At 43.2% G+C, this 26125-nt stretch overlaps 1 protein-coding gene across 2 annotated transcripts in view; it reads left to right on the top strand.

Moving 5' to 3' along the window:
* PEX14 (peroxisomal biogenesis factor 14) overlaps positions 1-26125 on the top strand; it is a 137332-nt gene that overhangs the window by 49171 nt on the left and 62036 nt on the right. For both annotated transcript variants that reach the window (XM_079905439.1, XM_079905440.1), the window contains one exon: positions 2701-2785. In XM_079905439.1, the coding sequence (XP_079761565.1) occupies positions 2701-2785 (85 nt within the window). The remainder of the gene's footprint in view (positions 1-2700; positions 2786-26125) is intronic.

A 26125-nucleotide genomic window follows, 5' to 3' on the forward strand; every position in this document is an offset into this window, starting at 1 on the left:
TTAAATTGGATTCGCTCGTTTATGCTGTTCTTTGCTCTATCCCCCACGTTTTTCTTAAATGAATTACTAATGACAGAGTACTCCATCATTCCCTCTCTACAGCCACTTTAAGGAAAGCATGGTGATCTAAACCTTTTAACCTATTAAACATGATTTTTCCCAATTGAATCAGACCCACCACAGGTGTAATAACTAATCATTTAAACTACACCTGCTATTATGTATTTTTAAGCCATTATGCGTGTTGGATAGATGATAATTCATGTTTATTGCATTGTCCGATGGATCCGTTTTGCCTACACTAGGCTGATTAATGTATTTAAAGAAATAAGAGATGCAATTTTTTAAAAAAATTGATGGAATGCGCCAAGCACTGCATTGAGTGCACCATTAAAACCATCAGAACTTTGCTCTCTGACCAGAAATGCATATACCAAGGACTGTATTAAAAAAGCAAGGTGAAACCTGTGCGTTTTAGTGGTGGGATTCTGTTATCTTTCTCTGTCATGGAAAATTTTGGAAGGAGGAAGGAAAGGTTTACGCTTCTACTGGTGAATGTCAGGAGCTGTGCTGTCAGTATCTCTGGCTTAAGACCTGCTTGTCCACAGTTCCTCTGACACCTGGGACACGTACCAGGGCGTGTGGAGCCTGCCACATGATACAAATGCCGTCATCGTCTTGTGCATTGAAGGTGTACTTTTTCTCCAGGTGAAGAACAATTAACCCCGAGGCATCTGAGCTGTGCAGACTGGCCTTGACCCCGCGGGGCCTGGGGTGGTGTAACTGTGACTAGGCCTCTCCTCCTCTTGTTTTTCTCCTTCACCACTTCCCCTTCGCTCTTATCCCCTTTCCATTTTCTTCCGCCTTCCTTTCTGTTCCATCTTCTCTGCTCGTCCATCTGCCTTCTTCTTCTTCTCCTCTCCCGTTCCCTCCTTCGCCCCACTCCCTTTCCTTTTTCTCTCTTCTGTCTTTCCCCTTCCCATCTCTTCGTTAGAACGCATCCATTTTGTTGATGTTTGTCAGATTTTTCTTGATTTCGGTGCAACCTGAGGAGATCTGGTCGAGGGGCTTGGGGGTGCGTATATAGTTTTGGGGTTCTAAAATCTTGAACATCGATTTTTCTCTAGTCCAGAACTGGTTGGTTGTCACTGCAGTTCATGATGGTGGGTAATACACTCGCAGTGTTGGACAGATTCTAACCAGTCTCAAGGAGCACTCGTGTGTCTTATCACTGACAGGCCCAAATCTGCCAGTCTGGGTACCTGAGTCCGTCCTTGAGGGAGAGGGTCTGAGGCAAGCCTCCCATGGAGGGATCCCAGGGAAAGTATATAAGAGAATTGCCCCGAAGTTCTTTCTTTCTGATTTATCCTATCTTTTGTTACCAGAGAGGTCTGTCTGGTCTCAAGATTAAATTCATATAAAATATGAAGAGGAGATTTGTAACTTGTGTTCAATTTATAGCCACAGTACTTTCTGTTTGAATCTCTGTTCAACTGCTGCCCTTAGTTTGAAGGATCTTAGAAAATTTCCTTATATTTGGCCCCTTAGAAATTTTTTCTTTCAACAACTTATGAGTGAACTGCAGGGCCTGTTGACTTTACCTGTACCTTGAGACTACATCATTCTTTTGGTTTTTTTTTTTTTTTATTCTTTTGGTTTTGATGAGATAAATAATGCCAGTCATTTACAATGGCCCCTTTCCTATCGGGGGGCAGGTTGGCATTTCCCACCCGTTGGACTTAGTGTCCAGGGTGGAGAGCAGACAGGCAGCGTGCAAGCACATGCTTCGTGTGTGCTGAGTGATGTGAAGGTTAATACCATCAACAGTTTCCCTTCCATCCCCTACGTGGCTCATTCGTACGTAGGAAGATTTCATTAAATAATATCATTACCAGAGGTAGGTAGATAATCTGTCGGTCTGCCAGCTTGTAGCCATGAAACCCCAAACTTTATCCTTTGATGGCTCTTCAGAATTCAGCTCCATTGCATAAGAGGGACCAGTGTGAGTGGCTCTGTGTGTTGTGTCTTACAGAAGCCTCCCAGCCAGTGTACGCTCAGCGCTTTGCCAGTCTCTGTCTCTACATCATGGTCTCTTCCTTTCAGACGCTAGCAGCGTAGCTGGGGAAGCAGCCTGAACATTAGAAGACAGTGCAACTGTGTCTTCAGTTACATGGTGCACACTGTAAGCACTGAAGAATTTAAGAGAGTGGGGAGACCAGAGATGATTGCTTATTTAGGGAAGGCTTCGAGGAGTTAACACAGCCTGTGGAAGGGCTGTGCTGCTGCTGCTGTGTGTGTAATGTTTACACAGGTAAAGGCAGGAGAGGGAGGCCTTCTAGAAAAAGGGCATGGTGTGGGCACAGGTGTCGGGACGTGGATAAGCACGGCCAGGGGAGGGCTACCTGCTGAGGAGTGTGAAGAATCAGCTTGAACAGGGAGAACAGGAAAAGATTACTGCAGCTCTTAAAAGCTAGGCCGAGGGGATTAGATTTGATAGAACCAGATACAGGAAGCCAATGAAGGTAGGGAACCAACATAGTCTTTTATTTAAGCAGATTTTAAATGTGAGAAATAAGTGGTTAATTTGACCACAGTATTGTGCTTATTTCTATGGACCTGGGATAAACTTGTAGGATTTTTAATCTTGAAATGCAGACTACTGACGTTTACTTTTCTTCTCTGTTTTATCTCCCCTACCAGATTGCCACAGCAGTGAAGTTTCTACAGAATTCTCGGGTCCGCCATAGCCCACTTGCAACCAGGAGAGCATTCCTTAAGAAGAAAGGTACAGGTTCCCCATGGCCTTGCGCAGTGGCCTGCACAGAGGGGCTGGGGGCAGGGCGGATGGAAGCCATAGTATTGATGAATGATCTCCTATAGCTGTCCCACTGTTGTACGGGTGGGGGTGAGGGGAGCCCCCTGGTAAGGATGCAGCTTCTTTCCTTACAGTAGAGCAGAGGTGGTAGGATTCAAATAATTGTGAGCACCAGACGTAAGGCCAACAACTTAGCCCAGGACAGCCCGGCACAGGCTGCGTTCAGTAGCAGAAGAGGCCCATGGATAAGACTGGGGAGGACTCCTGCTTTCTGGTCTGTTCTTCTGATAATGACCCTGGCTGCAGAATGGCTGGCTTTAGGTTAGGAGGTCAGCTGCTTCAGTAAAGAATGAGGAAGAAAGAAATGAAGGACGAGGGAGATGAGATGACTACACAAGGTCAGGTTAAGGTCAAGCTTGGGGTCAGTCTGATGTACAGATTGAAGTGGTAAATTACTGGTTTTATGGTATTTCTGTAAGCAGGTATGAAATGGATCTTGACAAATTCAATATTGTCCGAAGCAGACAGAATCTATTTTGGTTTTATTGAAATTTAGGACATGTTTCTTTTTTTTGAGAAATATAAAAAAAACCCAAATCAAACAAAAAAAAGAAATCTGACTTTTCATTCTTTGAACGTTTAATTTTCTGGAAAGCTAGGAAGTTGTTTAAAGGCCCTTAAATACCATGAGGGAGGGAAGTGAGTTTTCTCCACCCCCACTGAACAAAACTCTTTTTCCTTAAGGAACTGGAATGTCGGCCTCCAAATTCTGGGTTTTGAGCTTTAAGTCATTAGTGGCTGGAATAGAAGACAGTGTGGTTTGGTGGTATTTCTTAGGTCTGCTCAACGGTATCCCACTGAAGTGATGCCACAGAACCTGGTCCCAGGGCTGTGCTCGCAGGATTTGGGCAGAATCAGCCCAAGCATTTCATTCACAGGCAGCTGTTTAGAGGCAGTCTCAAGGCCGGTCCCTGTGACTGAGTTGATGATGAGGGGTGCTGGGCGCTTCCTGGCGGCGTGATGCTTGCCCCCATCAGTAGGAGATTAGGAGATTATTAAAATTTGGAGTGCGTTGGCTGGCCCCCTCTGCAGCCATCATGCTGTAAAAGAGTTTTTCCTTGAAATATGTGTACCTATGGGGAGTAATTAATCATAAAAGCTTAGGGATTTCAGCTCTCTCATCAAAGCATTGAAGCTGGGGAAAGCTGAGCCTAAAAGCTGTGCTGATTACCCGGGGTAACCTGAGACAAAATCTATGGTTGCCGAGAGATCCTTCGCCCCAGTATATTGTGCAATATTATAACTGCCTGATCTTCTCTTCCACTGACAATGACCAGTTATTCCTCATTTTCTCTCAAACGCAGCTGGGTTAGAATTTCATTTGCAGAAGGTATTTAGAGCAATTTAGAGACAAATGTCTCTGGTGTTTGCTCGGCACTTCCCCACTGCAGGCTTTGCTGCAGTTTGAATATCAGGAGCTCCATCTAATCTGTTTAATTTTAATAAATCCCTGACTGGGAGAGGGAGAGAAAAAAAGAAAGAGAGAGAAACTCTGGGCCAAATAATACTTCTTTTGACTTAGTTGGCTAATAATTACTGTAGAAACTGTTCTGTACAGTTATTATTTGTTGCTCCTTAAAAAAACCGCCAAAAAACAGCAATCAATTAATTAATTCAACTAAGAGTGTTTACGCTGCGCTGAGAACAGAACAGACAAAATCCCTGCCCTCTCAGAGCTTCAGTTCTACCAGGAGAAGGCAGATGCAGCCAGTGCTGTGTGGGAATGGGTTGCACTTCTCAGTGGGGTGATTAGAAGGTGTCTCCTCGGGGAGGGTGACATGGGAGCGAAGACCTGAAGGAGATGGGTATTTGTTGGTACAGAGCGGGCAGAATTCCTTCCCAACCCTTAATGTGGTCTAGAGTTTTTAGAATTTTCGGCAGCAGGAAACTGGAGAGACATCCTACCTTTCTTCTTCTAAAGAGAGTTTACCCCACACTCAAACCTAGAGTCACTGGACTTAATCACCCATCTCCATTATCCTCTAAAATGCTGCTTCAGTCAGTAATCATCTGCTTCCGAGTTGCATCCCAATAGGGTAAGTTCTAGCAGGACCTTTCCTGGGCAGAGGATTCCAAGGTTTGATTGGCATCTGGGGAAGAAGAGCCCTCTGTGGCTTTAAACTTCACTTTTCACATTTCCGGCAGTTCCTGGGGTCAGGCACACACGATCCCGGAGCTTGGCACCATCGCTGATGGGTTGGGTTGAGGGAGGAGGGGCTGTTGTGAAGGAGCGTGTCTGCCCTGTCCCTGACAGCAGTTGGGAAGGAAAGGGAGTTGGCTCACTGGTCTTTGGGGGTACGGAGCGTGTCTTGAGGGGCGGGACCAAGGTCCTGGCATCCTCCGGTCCTGTCTCCCCACAGGACCCGTTGCACTGGTGGGTTGGAGCGCTGCCTTCGGGCAAGCTCACAGCTACTGTAGTCTCGGCTTTTCCTAGTGAATGTCACTTCGGGGAATTGCATTGGAGCACTGTCTTGAATTATAATCTCAACTTTCTTTCTTTCTTTTTTTTTTTTAATAAACATCTCTTTCCTGAAAAGGCAAATCCAATTTTGTTTTTCTTTTAATATTATTTAATATTTAATATAGAAATTGAGGCCCCTGTAGTGCATGTCAGTTCAGTGGAAAATGAGGGTTACTTTAGGCGCATCAGCTGAGGTTGTTTTATTGTGAACCCGCAGCCCCGAGCAGGGGCCTCGTCCCCTCTGTTACTGACAGGTTAAATGTGTGCCCTCTGAGTCTGGGGCTGGGGAGGCCGGGGACAGTGGATGGGATAGGGTTGGAAGAGCATTGGTTTGCAAGGGTCTTTTGTGTTCGTGTTTTTTTGTTTTTATTTCTTCGAGATCTCTTTTGGATGCTTTAAAGTCTGAACATGGAGTCATTAATGAGAAACATGACGTTATTAGAATCATTTATCATTTTCTTTGAAGCTTCTACTGCCAGTTTGTGTAATTTACAACATTTCTTTCTTTTATCGGGAATTTTTTGGATGCAAGAGCAAAGCAGCTGTTCACCTTCAGAGTATTAGAATAAGTGTTTTTGTTTTCCTTCCAACCGCTTGATTCTGCAGATGACATCAACTGCAGAGTCAACCACACATGAAGATAATTGGCCTGTGTGTGGGGTGTAAGCCCTCATAGAACTGGTCTATATATAGAAGCAGTTCTTGCCAGGCAGGGATCACATCTGGGGCTTTAAGCAGGCTGCAATCCAGGAGGTTGGAGTAACTTAAAAACAGCAGTAGGGTCAGTCCAGAAAGCTAGAGGTTTGGATATTGTTGTCAGTAGGCTTATGTTGACTTGACACCCTGTCTGACCACAGAATGCAGGAGGCAGTCTGCTTGCAGACACGTTTGGCAGGCTGGGTATAAGGCGGGTAGAAGCGATGCCTGTTCGTGTCGGGTAAAGAGGTAGATGAGGTGGGGAGAAGACAGAGTCGTCTGTTAGCCCCCTCTAATACATCTGTTGCCAAACAGGGTTCTAGAAAAAAGCTGAGCATCATCTGCTTTTTTGTGTAATTCAGCACCTGGGTGGTGCTGGCTGACCCTTTGGCTTATTGTGCCCTTCTCAAGTGTATAAGTAAAGGGCTGTATTCTCCTTCATCTAATAAATAGTCCGGGTTGGGGGGAGGGTGAAGGAAAAAGAAACAAATAAAACACACCACCATGCTTTCTTATTCTAAAAGGTGAAACAAGATCTTATCTTTCTTCTGTTCCTGGAAGCGGAACCCCCAGTAGCAAAACTGCCTCCTTGCTGGAAATGAGCTTGAGGAGGAAACCTGATGGTCTTCACCTTGGTAGTGGGGTGGAGGTGAAGGGCTTCTGTCACTGGAGTATTTGAAGGGGGAGTGAATTCTTACACAGATTTCAATTTAACTCTCTTTTATTACTTTTCTTTTTTATCATTTACGTCCATTTCATGAGGTAGTTTGCATGTCCTTGAATGGAATCTCGTTACCATGAAAGCTTTTTTAGCATTGATTTCATAACAGTCTTAATTTAATAGCTCCATCATTACTGAGTAGCTCTGGGAGTGGGGCCTTGGCTTTCCAGGTCACTGACCTTTTAATTACAAACCTTGTTCTGATGGCCAGGTTATCGACTGGACAGCTCCCAGCTTGTGCCCCCAGGATGAAAACGAAAATAACTGTGTTTCCTCCCCCATCTCCAGGAAAAAAAAATTGTAACCTCATGTGTTTCTAAAATTAATTTTCTCCTTCAGCTTTGCTTTATAATTAATTCTTTAATGTGTCTTAGTAAAGCCAGAGTATTTTTATAACGCTGTTTTTCTAGAGCTTGGGTCCAGCGGATAGCGGGGAGGGGGCGGGGAAGAGGGACGAAGAGCTTGCCAGCCACCACCCCATGCTTGATCGGCGTTTCCTCGTCCTCAGAAACTCCTGTGGCTGAGCTGGAAAGAACAGTATTGGCTCTGTGAGGGGCTGTCGGGCCCTTCTGATTCTTTGTTAAAGAGATGTGGATTGTGGCGTCAAGATATGGATTCATTCCTGCATTTGCGGGAGTCATCGAGCCTTGTGTATCATGGACATTTTAAAGAGACGTTCCTGTTCTTTTCTTTGAGAAAAGAACAGGGTTGGACGAGTTTTCTTTACTGTGTCTTAGCTCTCTGCTAGTTTTGGGTGACTGGAGGGAACTGGGACCCTCCATGTGGGGTTTCTGCTCAGTTGGGAGCTTGGGTCGATCTAGGTTCTCCCTCACTGATGATGAAGAGGGAGAGAAAAAGGGGAGGACTGTGGCCTGTAAGTAGGACGACCATTGGTTCTGGTTTACCCAGGACTGTCCTGGTTTTAACACTGGAATTACTACGTCTTGGGCAGCCCCTGAGGCCATATAAGCCTTACTCAGGAGTGAGAGCTACCAAGAGAGACAAAGCAGGTGTTTTTGGAAGCCGGGGGAAGAAGTCCACTAGCAGTTGGTCCCCGAGAGTTCAGCCTGCCGTTGAATGGCATCTTCCTCAAACGCTGCCCGCTTGCACTCCCCTGGCCCGGCCCGGCCCTGCCCTGATGTGGGTCCAGTGCAGGGGGTCTCTGGCGGGGAGGCCGTGCCCTGCAGGCAAGGGAGGGCTGCCGGAGCCGATGCAGAAAGGGCTGTGTGTGGCGGCCGCACGCGTTTCTGAGGATGATTGAGCATCTCCATCCATCTGTTGTGAACGGAAATCTTCCTTCCCTGCCAGTCTTGCATCTGCATATCCGTCACCTGCTGTTCTGGACCAGCCTATTCATCACACTGACTGGTGTTCCCCCCATCAATTTTCCTGCTCCCCTTGTTATCCAAACTTGTCTTAACTCCACAGATTTTTCTCAGCATCCAGGATGAGAGCTAGAGCAGCCAGACTAGCTGAACATCGTGGCTTCCCCATTCAGAGGGGGAGCTGGTAGCACGTGCTCCCTGCCAGACGGCTGAGTCAAGTGGGTTTCTACACTTCACCCTGCGATGAGGGGACAGTAGCACTGAGGAGCTTGGAGGGGGAATCAGCTCTTTTAGATTTACTGAGTTGTTTTGAGATTTTTCTCTGAAAATGAAGAATAGCTCTTCCTTTCTTAACTTGTGTGCCTAGAACAATATTACAAAGAAGAGCAAAGCGACACCCTCATGTACAGTAGTATCATTTTTAAAGGTTTTTTTTTTTGAAAAGTTAAGATATGTACATGGTTTCAAAAATTCAAACAGCGAAGAAGGATAGACAGTGAAGAAGAAGTCTTCCTGTCATCTCTCGCTCCTGTCGCCCCCACCATCCTCTGTCTCAGAGGATGCTGCTATGAACAGTTTTTGTGTATCATTCCAAAGATCTATCCATATAAAAGCACGTTAATATTTATTAACATAAACACCTTTTAAATACAGTGGTAGCATACTTCACACTTTAGCTTATGCTTGTCATTGTATCTTGGCACTCATTCCACATTAATACATACAGATTTGCTTCATTCTTATCAGTGGCTGTGTAGTATTCCATTGTCTTCCTGTATCATAATTAATGTTTGAGTCAGTCCCAAGTTAGTGGACATTCAGGTTGATTCCTGTCTTTTGTTGTTTCAAACAGTGCCTCAGTGAATATTCTTGCATATGCATTTTCTTAAAATTTCAGGAGATCATGTCCCCCCCCCCAAGAAAATAAAACTGTTTTCTAATATAAACATGGCTATAGGTAGACAGAAATTAATAAGAGAAAAAAACCAGTGTAACAAATTATTATTAACACTTAGCACAGATTTGGATTCTGAGGGGACATTCTGGTCACTGGTTACATGAAAAATGCTTTCTTTCTAGAAGAATCCTTTTTTAATCCCATTTTTTGAAGGGATATGGGCTCATAGATATAATTTTTGATTCAAAATAAACATTCAAATAAATGGAAAGCTTCAGAAACTTGAAAGTTAGTACCTGTTTTCAAATGAAGTACAATTCATCAGTATCCATGGGGGGTTGGTTCCAGGACCTCCAGGGATATCAAAATCCAAGGATACTCAAGTCCCTTATATAAAATAACATAGTATTTGCATATACCCTACACACATCCTCCCATATACTTTAAATCATCTCTAATTTTACTTATAATACCCAATACAATGTAAATGATGTAGTTGCCTGTGTTCAGCAAATTCAAGTTTTGCTTTTTGGAACTTCCTGGAATTTTTTTCTCGAATACTTTTCATCCATGGTTGGTTGAATCTGTGGATGTGAAACTGGATATGGAGGGCTGACTGTCGTCTCTCAGTATCCAAGCAGGGATTGGTTCCAGGACCCGCCAGGGATACCAGAATCCATGGAAGCTCAAGTCCTGTAGTCTGCCCTCTGTATCCAGGTTCAGCATCCATGGATTCAGCCCTCCTCAGGTTGTGTAGTACTGTAGTATGTATTGACAAAAATATGCATGTAAGTAGACTTGCGCAGTTCAAACCCGTGTTGTTCAAGGGTCCACTGTATGGCTTAGTTTTCTTTTGTCGTAGTTGGATGTGTGTGGGTCCTGGGCCATAGGTTACGTGGGCAGCCTTTATTCAGTGCCTGGTGTGTGCAGAGTACTATTTATTACATTAGGGCTTCATGAAAGGAAAATGAGGTACTTGTTTTACAGACGAGAAGCTCCTTGGGAGGTGGGAATGGATGCTGAGTGCTTATCAACCCTATCTATGTCTGTCCATGAAACATAGCAGTACCTCAGAAGTCAGCAAAATCTGATGAGGGAGCCATGGAGTATAAAGCTTGGTAGGACTGTGAGCTCCTCAAGGTGGGTGACCACGTCTCACCCTCCTGGCATCCTCAGCAGCGACATAGCAGCCTGGGTCAGGGGCTCATGAACGACGGTTGAGTGACTGGGTGATGAGAGTTAGAAGACACTTACTGGGGAAAGTTTCAAAAGGATATCAGTTTTCCCTAAGTCTACAGTTTTTTTATTTGTTCAATCCTACATACCTGTAAAATGGTTTCAGAATTGCTATCCCATAGGCCTTTACCCAATACTCTAGTGTTTATATAAACAGTGTTTATATGCAGTTCCTTTGTCTTTAGTCTTATTGAATCCAGTGAAAACACTGTTTTTTCAAAGTTACTTAGGTCAGCAGAGCTCAGTTTTGGCCTAGACATTGAGGGAGGCAGTGGGTGTAGATGGTTGGAGAGGAGTGGGAAGGGCATCATTAGCGAGGGGAGGCTCATGCAGAGACACGTGTGCAGTTGGCTGGGTTGGCCCATGGGGTCCTCGAAAAAGAAGAGAACCGAGGTTGGTGAGATGGGCAGTGAGCAAGGAGCCAGTGTTAGAACTCGATATTATAAATAATAGTTGAGAACACTTTCTGAACCGGTTGAAACTGAAACTCTATTTGAGGACATTACTCTGGGCTCTGTAGTTAAACTGAATTGGCCTGCCGATAATAAGACCAGCCACAAGGAAGGTCCTGCCAAGTCCTTTGTTAGGTGTGGAGAGTAGCAGTAGAAATGGAAATAGAAATGACAACATATTTATGTAGAGAACTTTGTGGTTTACAAAACACATATATTAGTTAATGTCTTCTTCACTGTAAACTTCTCCGTGATTATAGGCAGGTTAATAGATATTTGTTGAATGAATGACTACATGATTTAAATCTCCCATTTTACAGATGAGGAAACTGAGGCACAGAAAGGTTAAGTAGTGCAAATTAATGGCAGAAATAGAACTAGGACCAAGTCATCTGACTAGAATTCTTTGAACTATACAATCTGCTTTCTGGAAAGGAAGGACAGAACCACAGACATGGTAGAAAAAAAGAGTAAGCCATGCTCAGTAGTAGATGGGATGTGTGAGGTGAGGAGATGGGACTGAAGGTGACCCTCAGGGTTGTTACATTGTGTTAAGAGGCTTTATTGATGTGTAACTGACATACAATAAACTATACATATTTAATTTGTACAATTAAAAAAACTTGACCTATGTATATGTACCTGTGAAACCATTGTTGTAATCAAGAAAATGAACACACTGGGACTTCCCTGGCGGTCCAGTGGTTAAGACTTCGTGCTTCCACTGCAGGGGGTGCGGGTTCGATCCCTGGTCAGAGATCTAAGATCTTGCATGCCATGCGGTGTGGCAAAAAAAAAAAAAAGGACATACTGATCACCCCCCAGATGTTTCCTCATGCCCCTTCGTTCTCTTCTTCCCGCCACCCCCCATAACTCTGGTTCCCAGGCGAACACTGATCTGCTTTCTCTCACTGTAGACTAGCTTGCATTTTCTAGAACTTTTTATAAATGGACTTGTGTGGTATGTCTCCCTTTTTTGGTCTGGCTTTTTTTGTTTTTAACTCAGCATGATTATTTTGAGATTCATCCATGTTATTACATGTGTTAGTGGTTCATTACTTTTTCTTGCTGAGTAGTATCCCCTTGTTTGGGTATCCTACAGTTTGTCCATTCACCTGTTGATGGACATTTGAGTTGCTTCCAGGTTTTGGCTATTAAAAGTTAAACCTGCGGGCTTCCCTGGTGGCGCAGTGGTTGAGAGTCCGCTTGCCGATGCAGGGGACACGGGTTCGTGCCCCGGTCCGGGAAGATCCCACATGTCGCAGAGTGTCTGGGCCCGTGAGCCATGGCCGCTGGGCCTGCGCGTCCGGAGCCTGTGCTCCGCAATGGGAGAGGCCACAACAGTGAGAGGCCCGTGTACCGCAAAAAAAAAAAAAAAAAAAAAAAAAAAAAAGGTAAACTTGTTGGTATCATAAAAATTCATGCAACAGGAACCTCTAGGAGTTCTGAGCAGAGGGGAATTTAATGTAAGAAGTTAGGCATTTACTCCCTTATGAAAGGGCCGGAGGAGCGGACACAAGGCCACGCCTCCAGGAGTGACTTCCAGAACACTGAAGGACTAACTTGCTGGGAAAGCTGCTCCCTCTGCTTGGCCAGGAAAGTAGGGAATTAGGAGGCTACCACTTGGAACTTTTGAGTTCAAGAGCACACCCTTTTTGCTGTGTTCCAGAGATCAGGAAGTCACTGCTGCCACCACTGCAGTCATTGTGTCCTGACATCCGTAAAAACAGCGACAGGACTTTGGAATATGAACTTAGCTTCTACCTCTGACAGAATTGCCTCTTGACCCTCATGAACGAAGCTGGAGGCTAGAGATTGGACACTGTAGTAGGAAACCTTGGTGTTTCTAGTATTTGCTTGACAATGTCCTGGTGTTTGCAACCTCAAATGCAGCGCGTACAGGTCTTTTGCCTCATTTCCACTTTCTGAATCACCTGTGAGTGCACCTAATTCCCAGCCCGAGTTCTAGTAGCCGAGGAGTCTGGGAAGTGTTGCTGTTAGTGTTCCAGCCTCTGGTATCAGAAGTCCCACTAGAAAGAGGTGGGAGTGGATGCTGAGTGCTATCAGAGGAATCCATAGGAGAAAAAAGATTCACAAATGCAACATAATTGCCCCCAAACAGGGTACCAGCACATTTATATCACAAGCCTCTTTCTTACTGAAGGCTTAACTTGGTATTTTTCAAGCCGTTTCGATAACAGCCTACAAAATGAGGGAAGCATTCATTTTGCTGCAGACGATGCTAACAGAAAGAGTCAGCCAAAAGAGAGTTTGTGTTTTCAGTCTGGAAGCAGGTGGCAGTGGTTTATGTGTAAATATAAAGTATTTCATTCATCACAGAGCAAACTGTGTATATATAGGAGGAAAGGATACTTTTTTAGTTAACTGTTTTTGTTGTTTTCGAGAAGAGCTGGGCCTTTAATTGTTAAGAAAAGCAGTAGTGATGTATCTCCAGTTTGTTCCAGAGATAAATATTGATGTGTTCTGTATCACCACTGGCCTTCTGAGATGATTTTAAGAATACTTATCCCTCCTTTCTGGCCTCACTTGGGGATGCAAGTTCTTCTAATGAGATTTGTCTGCTAAGGGTAGGCAAGGGAGTTTTCACCAGAGGGACTACGTGAGACGTGGGTCTGTTGGAGCTGCTGGAAAATGTTGGAAGTAGGGAGGGACTTCTGAAACTTAGCACAAGGTAGAACTTAAGGCCATCTACTGAAAAATATTTTATGTTGATTGGACGATAATTAGAAGGATTTTTAATTAACTCTGGATAGTAGTCATTCACTAATCCATTGTTATATTTACATTTTTGAGTCTATGCCTTATAAAAATAAATTTATCTGCTGCTGCTGCTGTGTGTGTATTAGAGTATGTGATTTGTGGAGCATGAGTTAGCGTGCTTTTATTTTATTTTTATTTATTTATTATTATTATTTTTTTTGCAGTGCGCGGGCCTCTCGCTGTTGTGGCCTCTCCCGTTGTGGAGCACAGGCTCTGGACGCGCAGGCTCAGCGGCCATGGCTCACGGGCCCAGCCGCTCCACGGCATGTGGGATCTTCCCAGACCGGGGCACGAACCCACGTCCCCTGCATCAGCAGGCAGACTCTCAACCACTGTGTCACCAGGGAAGCCCAGCGTGCTCTTATTTTAAATGTACTTTTCATTGTAGACTTGGCTGGGTTGGTCAGTCAACAGCTTTATGTTCTTTCCATTTTTGAAGTAGAGGTAACTCACTAAAGGTCTTCAGTAAGTAGAGTGATGGGGCTCTCGTTCTCTCTCTCTCTCTCTTTTTACACACACATGCACACACACACCAGCTTATATTTAAATTGCGCTAAGAACTGAATGACTGTACTGATTTTTCCATTCCAACTTTAAACAGACCTGTGTTTGAGTTTCTAAAACCTTCTGATAGGAGCTGGTCTTCTCAGATCTCACCCCTTTCATCAGTCAGAAGAGTTGGGAGTGCTCTAGTCTCTTACTGTTAATGATTCTTTTTAGATTTAAAGCCCTTTAAAGTAATCTTTCTGTAATTAGATTGTTGAGTAGATTGTCTTTAGCAGTATGGTGGTCTTTAAATTTTGTGTAGATTTTCAGTTTGTTAAATGATTGCAAAGGCTTTCATTCATAAAGTTGAAGTTTTCCTTATCATGGCATTTCAGGGGAAAAAAATCATGACCCCCGGTGATAAATTAAATATCACAACCACATAAATGTCATCTTTTCAGTGAAACCTACAGTGCATAGGAATGGGACTCTCTTGCACTCTGTTTTTGGCTTCAAGCTGGATATGTACTCTTAACCAACAAGAAAAATATTTTGCCACCAACAGTGGTGAACCTGTGAAGCTGAAGAACAAAGCCATACCCTCTTCTGCTTTGTGAGTCACAAACAGAATTGTCAATTAAATTATTCTAATTGCAAATTTTGGGGTCTTGGCCGAAAGAACACAGGTTGAGTTTGAAGAAGAGGCAGTTTAAAAAATCAGTTTAACTTTTACAAACGGAGCTAATTTGTACAGAATGTAATTGGAAGAGAGTAAATACGGAGTTTCATGATGACCTCTTTTGAGTTCATTTCTGGTATTTACTTTTTTTTTTTTTTCAAAGGCTGTCCTTTACGCAGCCCTGGAAAGAGGAGACTAAGTACTAAAATAAAAATAACAGAAAATAGCACTGTTCTCTGGAAGCCCGTAATACCTGATTTTGAAAGAGTTTTACCATTCATTCGTTCATCCATCCAAGTATTTATTGAGTGCATATTTTTTTTTACTGTGCTGGTCCTGGGACTGAAACTATAATGGTAAATAAAACAGCATTCTGGGGTAGAGACAGACTCCCCCAGAAACGTGAAATGTGCAAAATTGTTACAAGTAAGCAAGGTGCTAGGACAGAGAATATTGGGAGCCAATATTCTTTGAGCCAGCTCAAAGACGCCAAGGAAGGAAAGGAGGTTGACTTGATCTAGGAACCCATGCTGGGACTGTAGTTGTGAGTGAAAAGAAGAGGGACCCCTCAGCAGCTTCCATCTGGAGATGCCATTGGAAAAAAAAAGGTTCTGTTGGAGTTTCATATCCCCCAATCTGGAATCTTTTGTATCATCAGTTACCAAGTTCAGCTGTATTTACCATGCATTCCTAGTCTGCTGTCTGCTGAGCACTGTGCTAAGTGCAGTTGGGACACAAGTGGTCCATGCCCTCAGAGAACTTGGTGATGAGACAGTAGGAACTACTTAGTAATACAGTTACTGTAATTTATAAGCAAGCCTGAGATGATAGATACAGACTTTATAATAACCACCAGCATATGTATTCTGCTTTATAATTTAAAAGCATTCTCACATGCATTTGCTCATTTAATCTTCACAGTAACCAAGTTATTTCCTCAAAAAATGTGCAAGTGAGCATGGAGATTTACGGAAGTCCACCATATTTGAGGAACGGGTCTCTGTCATCACCGAGTCATTGAATTTCAATGCACCGTCTGCTCATGTGGACCAGGGTGCTCTCCCTGAAGAATCATATTATTAAAAATGAAATTATTTTGCCCATGCCATTTCATAGACATTTCTATTATCAGGAATAGAAGATGAATTTAATTTTAGTTTTATTTAGTTCTGGAGGTTTTCTTCTTGCAGCCTTCCACAAGGGCACAACCCAGAGAGTCCATCCCGATGTTTGGGAGGAGGAAGGCCTGGGCTTGTGGAGGATGGTTCTGTTAGAGAATGCCGTTGACTCTGGTGTTCTGTACAGAGCCTTTTATCAGGACAGGAAAGGGTAAATAGGGCTATCTCTGCAACGGCGGAGAGGTCGAATGGTTACATTACACAATCTTCTAGAGCATCTTGCAGCAAATACATGGGTTATATTAAAAATTGCAATCATATCATTTTTATAGTAAATTGCTGACCTTATGCAGTAGAATCAGCTTTATTGAATTTCGCCAAAAATGCGTTTATAATTCTGCCATACACACGTGATATTCATGTCCTTGCTGTCCATGTGGAAATGTCCCTTTTTACGATGTTAACCAGATTAAATCGACTGTCTCCTGAGCTGCCGAGCCTCACCTTTAAGATCCACTCTCAGGAGTCGGACCTCCACAGAGCAGCGCTCACCTCCCTCAGTTCGGATGTCAGCGCACAGAACGCTGGAGTCTGGCACATTAGGAAGCCTTGCCCCAGTGGCACAGGTTTGGCCTTGAGATTATTTCCAGGTGATTCCAGGGCAGTTAATGTATATCATGTATGCTGAATGCTCACAAGGACTTACCATAATTACTGTTTGTTTTGAGGGAATGGTAGGTATTTGTTTAAAAGGATTTCATGCTGAACCAAGAGTATACAGGTACAGTTAGTTCTCAGCTATTCACTTGTGAATATTCATTGCAAACGTTTAATCTTAAACCAGTTTTCGTTTCTCTGTAGCTCTGCTCCCTCTCTAACCAGTGTGGGATCACGCGGCAAACTAATTTTAATGTTAGTCTAACAGAAGCACAATCAGGAAGTTGTAGTGCATATTTAAAGTGAAACGTCAGAGTTTTTAAGTTATCTGCTTTTTAGAATCATTTGCTTTGAGTTTATCTCTCCTTTTCATATATCTATTATCTACATACCTACACATGTGTTTGTATAAATTGCTGGTTCCCAGACAATTTTGCATACAGAGGCAATATGATACGGTGGAAAAATCATCCATCCATCCATCCATTTACTGACCATTTATTAAATGTACATTTTCTTCACGTCCCAACATTTATGCTAACACTGAAATTACAAAAATAAGGTTTAAATCAGAAGTCTAGTGAGATTCCGTGGTATGCAAACAAGTGTAGGGTGGGTGATAAAATGTTACAGGGGCTGTGATAGGTATTGGTATAGAGGCCCAGAAGAGGGAGTGATCAGTTTCGTGGTGGGTGAGGAGGACCAGCAGGGAAGCGTTGAAAAATGAGGAGGGCACCCTTATAGGAGTCCAAGAGGATTAGTAGTCTTTAGGGTTTGGGGAGTGGTGGTGGCTTTAATCCATGCCAGGGTGGGATGGGAACGTAATCTCCAAGGAAGAAGTGATCCGGAGAATCAGGAAGCAGGCTGGTAAGTTGGAGAGGTAGGCAAGGGTCAGAACTTACATGTGTTAACGCAAGGGTTTGGAGTTTATTGTGTGGACAGCGGGGAAGCCATTGAAGAGTTTTATGTGGTGTAGTAATGGATCCTATTTGTGTTTCAGGAAGCTTGCTCTTTGGGTAGGGTGGGCAGTTAGGAGTTCACTGCAAGAATCCGGGTGAGAAGGGCAGTTGTGAGGATGGAGAGGATGATGAATTAGGGAGAGTGAGGAAGTAGAATCTGCAGGAATTGGTGGCTGAATAGAATCAAGGAATGAAGGAGAGGGAGGAATCCAGGCCTGGCGAGCTGGCCTGGAGGAGAGCAAGTGAAAGAGTGGGAAGAGTACTGGGCCCAGAGTCAGATGGCGTGAGGGAAGGAGGCCTGGAAGGGAAGTCCTGTAGACCCCTGTGATGTGGCCAGGGATTCTGCGGCTGGAGCACCACAGTCAGTCTGTGCCACTGTCATCGTCAAGCTATGCCATGTAGGTCCCCTGGCTCTCAGAGTTGCTTCCACAGGGTGACTGGTAGGCTTACTCCCTCCCCATAGACATTAAGAGGTTTCACTGAAATCTGAGACTTTCTAAAGAAAGAGAAGATGGCATTTGTGAAGCAAGTGTTATTTTACCTGGAAATGGCTTCTCGGTGAGAAGCCTGTCACTGCTTCCTGGTGAAACCTGCCTCTCCTGCCAAGAAGAGGGTCCCACTGAATTGGACCATGGTCATCGTGGGCTGCTGCTCCCACTTGCCCCTGAAAACATCCTCCTGAAAGCCCCTTCTCCCCCCCACCCCCGTCACCTACTCCTTATTTGCTCTTCTCTGAGTTCGTCCATTTCTGTCATGTTTGTATGTATTCCCTCTGATCTTTTCGTTCGTGACAGGTGGCTTTGCTGATGTGGCCTCCAGGGGCTCCCCGCACGCTGGATGACATGTGGTTACAATGACCTGACCCTGCAGGCGCCTTGGTTTTCTGGTAGCAGGTGGCCTTCTTGGTACCTTAACTGTCACAGATCGATGAGTCAGAGGGGTAAAAAGGTGGGGAGTTAAGGCAGAGAGCCCAGCGGTCAGAAGCTCCAACAGGAGAGAGAGTGAAACAGATCTGGTTAGTACCTGAAACGACTTCCTGGGAGATGTTGCTAATTTCCAAGTCACCTGTAAGAGGGGTGGAGAAGAGCATTTTGCTTCTTCAGGCTCCTCCTCTGGCGCCGGTCCAGCTCTCCTATAGGGCTCTCAGGCACTGTAGCTGGAAAAGTCTTCCTTCCCAAGGGCTGCGGCCTTAGACGCCCTTGCAGCTCCATCCGGTTCCATGCCTGGGGCCAAAGTCTATTTGTGTTGACACTGAATTGTGATCTGCAGTTTCGAAAAGCATATAGGTTGTATACTTTTAAGTATATCTGAAAGCAGATTTCTTCTCTGTAGGCGCCTTGCTCATTTGTCTAGCCTTTCCATGGAAAACAGCCTCCTTGCTTGATTTGGGGCTGCTTTAAAGCACATGCTGAGCATCTCTGGGCCTCACCCCTCCCGCCTCCTCATTAAAACCACCTGCAGGACTGACTGCCTCCCCCAACAACTTACACCAGCCCTACCTCGTCTCTCATTGACCATTTCTGGCTGAGACCCTCGCTATAGCAGTTTGCTTTGGTGGCTTTCGCCTCTTCCTTCTGCCTTTTTAAAAATTATGATTAAAAACTTTAAATAAATATTAAATTTAAAAAATGTAAAATGAATGGTTTGGACCTTTGGTATTGTTATCCATTCACCTCTGGTAGAGTCTTCAAGACATTGACCTAAAGAGCCTTCCTCCTTCTTCCTTCCCTATGTACATAGTGGGGAGAAGGATGGGGAAAATGACAGAGAAAAACATGTTAAAAATGATTTTTAGTGTAAAACAAGACAGGGAAAAATCAATCTTTAAGGAAACCCAAAAAAAGCACCTCTCATTACAGTAATTAAACGGCAGCATTTAACCTATCAGAATATGCTGTATGTGTGAGACAAGCCAGGGAGCTGTGTGTTTGAAATTAGAGCTCTAATCCTCAGGGAAGAGAATAGTTAACTAGTTTGTTTTTGAGGTGCGAGAGCAGAGCTGGGAAGGTGTGAGTGTGTGCCTGTGCGTGTGTGTGTGTGTGTGTGTGCGTGTGCTTGTGCTCGTGCTCGTGTGGGTGCAGGGCTGGGGCTGTGTTTACCGGGAATACCCTGGAGGTCGATATTTATCAGCACCTGTGTGCTGTCAAGAAGCACACAAGCTGCTGTTGCCCGTTCATTAGCTTTTCAGAAGAGCCCGGCGTCACCTGTGGCTGGGCATTGCATCAGAATAGCAGAGCTTGCTTCATTCTGGCCCTCTCGGACTCACAGGAACAGATTTGAGAGACAGGATGAGACAGACAGAGAAAGAGAGACACAGGAATTAGGGGAAGGAAGAAAGTGGAATAATTTTCGAGAGTGCACGGCACAGACTCCCCAGGACAAAGCACTACAGCTTGTTGGGCTGGCACTTGGGAAGGGTGGACATTTCGCAGAGCACTGGGCAAAAGGGATGGCTCACAGGCAACCTTCTCCATACAGGGGTCCCCTGCCAGTGTTCACTGCTGTTGGCAGGGTCCCTTTTATGCCGTCAGGCAGTGTTGGGGTTTATGTGAATGACAGAGATTGGCACTGTGTCCTGTCTGCACGCTTTAGTGGCTTAACCTCTGTCTTTCTGTACCCCTGGCTGGAGTTTGGGGCATTGTTCATGCCCTGCCCCTCTGGAAGCTGCTGCATTTTCTCTCTAGATATTCTCAGAGCTTGGCAGCTGCAGTCGGAATTCCACAGGATAGGCTGCCACGTGGCAGAGGGGAGCCTGCCCATCTGTTCCTGTGCCCCTCATTAGGGGATATGCTCTTTGGTGACTTGGGGGGTGGGGGAGTGCTGAGACACATGTGATCCTTTTAGGCTCCCAGTCTCTGTGGTCCCTGTGACGGCAGGACGGGTTTCTACTATACTAATAAGGAGCCCTGGGGATGCTGGTTACAGTGTGATAATTGTCGTCTTGGGCCAGAGGCGTGTTGTGCACTAACCTCATCCTGGGGAAGTGCTGATGAAACCCCGACTCTGCCTCAGTGCCTGATTCGGGGCTGGGGGAGCAGGGGAGGTTGCCAGTGTTTCTCCTGGTTCATTATTACCAGGCTTGCTTGTCTTTGAGGCATTTCATGAAAACTTCTTTAGTTTTCCTTAAGAACTTTGAAGAGCCAATGAGCCTGATGGAAAATTTTCTGTAATAGCTCAGTACAGCAGCAGCCTTCACAGATACCAGCTGATTAATCCTCAGAGCGCCCTGGGGGCAGTGGAGGGGACGATAGTGGTTCTGGTGTTTTTTATCCCCATTTTATAGACTGAGAGACTGAGTCACCTGGAAGAGACTGTGGCTTGGGCCAGAGGGAAGGCGCAAATCTGGAAGCTGAGGTTTAGAGCTCCCTACCTTTTGGCTTTTGTTGGAACTACCTTAAGTCATTTAGGAAATCACCCTGGGTTTTGCCTTCCCATCCTTTTTGTTTTTTTCCACTTGCTGCTGTGTCTTAGACATAACTTCATATCCATAAGTATAGATCTCTATTGTCAGTTTTGATCACTGCCAGGTATTCTGCTGAGGGTACATACCATAATTTATTTTAACCCATCCCCGTGATGGACATCTGAGTTATTTTCATTTTTCACCATTATAACAACTCTTCTCTAATATCCTTGAGAAATGGGTATTTTCTTACTTTTTGGGATTACCTTTATAGGGTAAAATCCTTTGAGTTGGAAAAGAAAATGGGCTTGTTTTCATTTTCCTGTCTTTGCTGAACAGCCCCCTAAAGAGGCTGCCGCAGCTTCCAGCCTCAGCACCTAAGGTCAGTGCTCTGAGTATGAGTTCCAGCTCCATGGTGTCCTGCCGGCTGGCTTTCAGGATTTCATCTTTCAGTTAAGCAGTGAAACTTCCCGACCTCAAGAGCTTAGAGATACTTGCCTGTTTGTTTCTTTTATCGTTTTAGTTTTCTTTTATGGAATTTGTTTTGTTGTTAGTAGAGCAACAAGGAATATAACAGTTTTTTCCTCGGGACCAACCTGGTCATCCTAGTATTCATTGAACAATCTATGTCTTCCCCTACCCATTTCACCTGTCACCCTTGTCATGTACTAGACTCTTAAAAATACTGATGTGTGATCAAGGACATTCTTTGATATACTTTTTATTTGTTTTGCTAATACTGCAGTGTCTTTATTACTAGAGATTTGTGACACATTTTATCTGTTACTATAAGTTGTACTCTTTCTTCATTGTTCTTTTTTAGAATATTCCTGGCTTTTCTGGCTCTTGTGTACTTTAAAACTCATTTTTAGAATCACTTTATCACGTCTCCTCTTGTCCTTCTTTATCCCACCCTACCCCTACCCATGGCCAATTAAAAATAAAATCTTTTGAAATTTTGATTGTGATTCAAAATAGAAATGACTTTGGAAAGAATTGCCATCTTTGCAGTGTGTTAGTCTTTCCCTCAACGAATGTGGTGTATCTTTAAAGTAAAACCTGTTCTTCATTGGTGACATTTTACAAAGTTCTTGCATAGTTGCTGTGCATTTCCTTTATTTTTTAATATTTAAATATTTTTATTTAAAATTATTTTAAAATATTTATTTTTAAAAATATGTATTTATTTATTCGGCTGCGCTGGGTCTTAGTTGTGGCATGTGGATCTTTTCTCTCTCTTTTTTTTTTTTTTTAGTTGCAGCATGCAGGATCTTTAGTTGCGGCACACTGGATCTAGTTCCCTGACCAGGGATCGAACCCTAGTGCCCTGCATTGGGAGCACGGAGCCTTAACCACTGGGCCACCAGGGAAGTCCCTAAAATTTAAAAAAGTTTTTTAAATTAATTTTTTTATTGGCATATAGTTGATTTACAATGTTGTGTTAGTTTCTGCTGTATAGCAAAGTGAGTCAGTTTTACATACACATATATCCACTCTTATTTAGATTCTGTTCCCAAATAGGGCCTTACAGAGTATTGGATAGAGTTTTCTGTGCTATTCATTAGGTTCTTATTAGTTATCTCTTCCACATAAAGTAGTCTGTATATGTCAATCCCAATCTCCCAATTTATCCCTCCCCCACCTTTTCCCCCTGGTACCACAAATTTGCATTTTCTTTAATTCTAAGTATTTTTTATTTATTATTGTTGCTGTGGGACCTTGACTTTCATTATATTTTCTAACAGATCTTTGCTAATATTCAGGAAAGCTATTGATGTCTCTGTTTTTAAAAGTCATCATTGTTTTCTCTTTAATAGTCCTAATTGTTCTTATCAGATCTTTTAGGTCTTCTCAGTAGTATATCATGTGAAAAATAGTAATATTTCTCACTTGCAGTGTTACATGACTTTATAATTATTTTGGCTGGGCCTTCTAGAACAGTATTAATTGAATATGTGTGCCCAAGGAGTAAAATGGGTCTGATTTCATTACCTCCTTCTCTTCAAAGCATTAATTTAGAAGTGAAGGGCATAGGAATACAAAAGAAATAGAAGAGAAATAATCATCGTGATCCCTAGACTCTTCAAAGCTCTTGTTCTCCATGGGACTCTCTTTTTACCTGTATTGGCCAGTATTTATTCTTTGCTCAAAATTGTTTGACATGCTCATAGTGGCATTGTATCAGAGGAGAAAGTCAACGTTATTTCTCTTTTTTCAGGCAGAAAAGCTGACAGTGGACGTGGCTTCCAGAAGTCACTTGGCCAGTTTAGCTTAATGAGTAGATGTTGAGAGTCACTGCTCCTCATGTGAAACAAAGCCCCACCAGGGAGCAGAATATAGGGGCACTGGTTCATCATCGGAGCTGCCATGTTTGCTTGCACCACTGCAGCCCTTCCTACAAACCGTGTAAGGTCTGAGTAGGAAAGGGCACATTTTTGTCTGAAAGAGCACATAAACATGAATACTGTGGGACATCAAAGTAACTGTTTGTTCTACAGAAGTGGATACCTCCCCGTCTCGAGGACAGTTAACACTAACGGCAAGCTCTGTGTCCTCAGGGCACAGATTATGTGACAACGGAGCAGTGGCGTGTTGCGGGTAGGGCACGGGTGTTTGAACTCTCGCCGCGTCTGGTCCCCTCTGTGCATTGCCACCAGATCGTAAGATCCGAGCTCTGCTTTTAGCTCGTCTCTTCCCCGCATGGAAACTTGGGGTAGTTTTTCGTTTCTTACAGGATAAAGTCTTGACTGCTTATACTCTTTCCAACCTCATTTTTATCTCCATCTTTTTATTTTGAACAACTTCAAATTTACAGAAAAATTGAATGGTGCAGTGAGCACCCAGATACCTTTCTCCAGTTTCTCAGTTAACATTTTGCCACATTTGCTTTCTCTGTCTGTCTCTCACTGTCTTACACACACACACACACACACACACACACACTTCAGATACCATGCAATGTGGTATCTGAAACCATATCAGTAAACTTGTATAACCTGTTGCATTAAAATCCCTTGGTCTGTCTTGCACTTTGAGTGTATATTTTACTCGTGTAATTTTGTAAAGTCCTGCGTTGATCTTAGGAAAATATGAGTTCACTAAGGTATGCATGGCTTCCAAATGTTCACATTCTATACAAGATAGAAAAAAGCACCCTCAGTATCACCACGATCTCATCAGAATTCTTTAAGTATTGGGAAACTGCCTAGCTCACAGTGGTGGATACACGTTTTCCAAAATTCTAATTTCATTTGAAAGTTCTAATTTTATTACTGACGACAAATACTGTCAGTATGTTTTCCTTGAAACAGTAGGCTCACTTTGTTCAGTTTTGAGGAAGTATCTTCCAAATACTAAAGTCTGACTTATCACAGTTTCTCTGCCCCTCATTCAAGTAAAACTGGTATCCAAGGAAAAAGCAGCTAGGTCAGCTCAACTCAAAACAGTCGCCCAAGTGCTTGTCTGGGTGTGTGTACGGGCCCACCACTGTACTTCAGCACACAGTGGAAGTACTTTATTCTGTCACACAGAATATTATGAAGATGCATACTCAAGTGGCAAAGTTTAATAAAATTAATCATTACTCTTTCATCAAAGACAATCTTAAGTGAAATGGGCTTTTTTTTTTAAATTGCAAGTGCACAGGAACAGAAAATACAGTGAGAAGCCAGTAGTTTTCCCTACCACTGCTTTTGCACTATCACTGTAAATGTCCACACAGTGAAAAAGGCAAATAATGTCTCACTGCTGGCTTAGAGAACAAATTAGTGGTTACTGGGGGGTGGGGAGGGGCGAGGAGCAATAAAGGGGTGGGAGAGTGGGAGATACAAACTGTTGGGTGTAAGATAGCCTACAAGGATGTATTGCACAACAGGGGAATACAGCCAGTATTTTGTAATAATTGTAAATGGAGTATAACCTTAAAAAAAAAAGTGTGATAACCCTCTGAAATAAAGAGTATATAGTGATACTCAAAAGAAAGGAAGAGCAAGAGACAGAAGAGGGAAGGTAAGAAAGCTCTTCTTTAAAGATACTGATAATAAATGCTTAAGAAATCATAAAATTAGAAAAATCATAATATTTAAAAATGCCAAAGACATAGCTGATTCAAGCAAGGATCTCCAGTGGATGCTAAAACCACTGAATGAAAGGTTGTTGATTAACAAGATAATATGATCTCAAAGAAGCACTTCTCAGATTACTTATTAATTACAAAGTGGAGAGTATACCTTTACAATGGAGAGATCTGGTAGTCACCTCATCAACAATAAGAAGAATGTGACATTTCTCACCTTCTGATGTGATGCAGTAATAAGTACACAACATTACTTACCAAGCATTCTCACCAAAAATGTTTACACTTAATCTTATCAAGAGGATACAGTGAAACAAATCCAAAATGTATGGTATTCTATAAAACAACTGACCTGACCTCCTCAAAAAAGTCAATGACAAGTAAGACAAGAAAAGGCAAGAGGGCAACCGTATGCTAACACATATATATGGAATCTAAAAAAAAAAAAAAAAAGGTTCTGAAGAACCTGGGGCAGGACAGGAATAAAGATGCAGACATACAGAGAGTGGACTTAAGGACACGGGGGCGAGAGTGGCACTGACCTATACATACTACCAAATGTAAAATAGATAGCTAGTGGGAAGCAGCCGCATAGCACAAGGAGATCAGCTTGGTGCTTTGTGACCACCTAGAGGGGTGGGATAGGGAGGGTGGGAGGGAGACACAAGAGGGAGGGGATATGGAGATATATGTATACGTATAGCTGATTCACTTTGTTATACAGCAGAAACTAACACAACAATGTAAAACAATTATACTCCAATAAAGATGTTAAAAAAATAATAAAAGGTGTAAAGAGTGTAAAAAAAAAAAAAGGAAAGAGGACAGTTGTAGGTAAAAGACACAGCAATGAAATGCCCTGCATGAGCCCAAATTGTCCCCTGATTACAGGCTACTAGAGAAATTTGGGGACAACTGGGGAAATTTAAGTATAGAATATATTTATCAGACGACTTATGGACTTAGTATTAATTTTCTCAGGTGGGATAGTGTGGTGGTGTTATGTGGGAGAATGTCCTATCTTAAGAAACATATGCTGAAGTAACTAGGGTTGAAGTGTCATGATACCTGCAACCTATTTACAAAACAGAAATAGTCACAGATATAGAAAACAAACTTACAGTTACCAAGGGGGTAAGGGTGGGGGGAGGGATAAATTGGTAGATTGGGATTGACATATACACACTACTGTATATAAAATAGATAAATAATAAGAACCTACAGAACAGCACAGGGAACTCTACTCAATACTCTATAATGACCTGTATGGGAAAAGAATCTAAAAAAGAGTGGATATATGTAT

Source organism: Stenella coeruleoalba, assembly GCF_951394435.1.
Source record: "Stenella coeruleoalba genome assembly, chromosome: 1".
In the NCBI taxonomy this organism is placed as follows: Eukaryota; Metazoa; Chordata; class Mammalia; order Artiodactyla; family Delphinidae; genus Stenella; species Stenella coeruleoalba.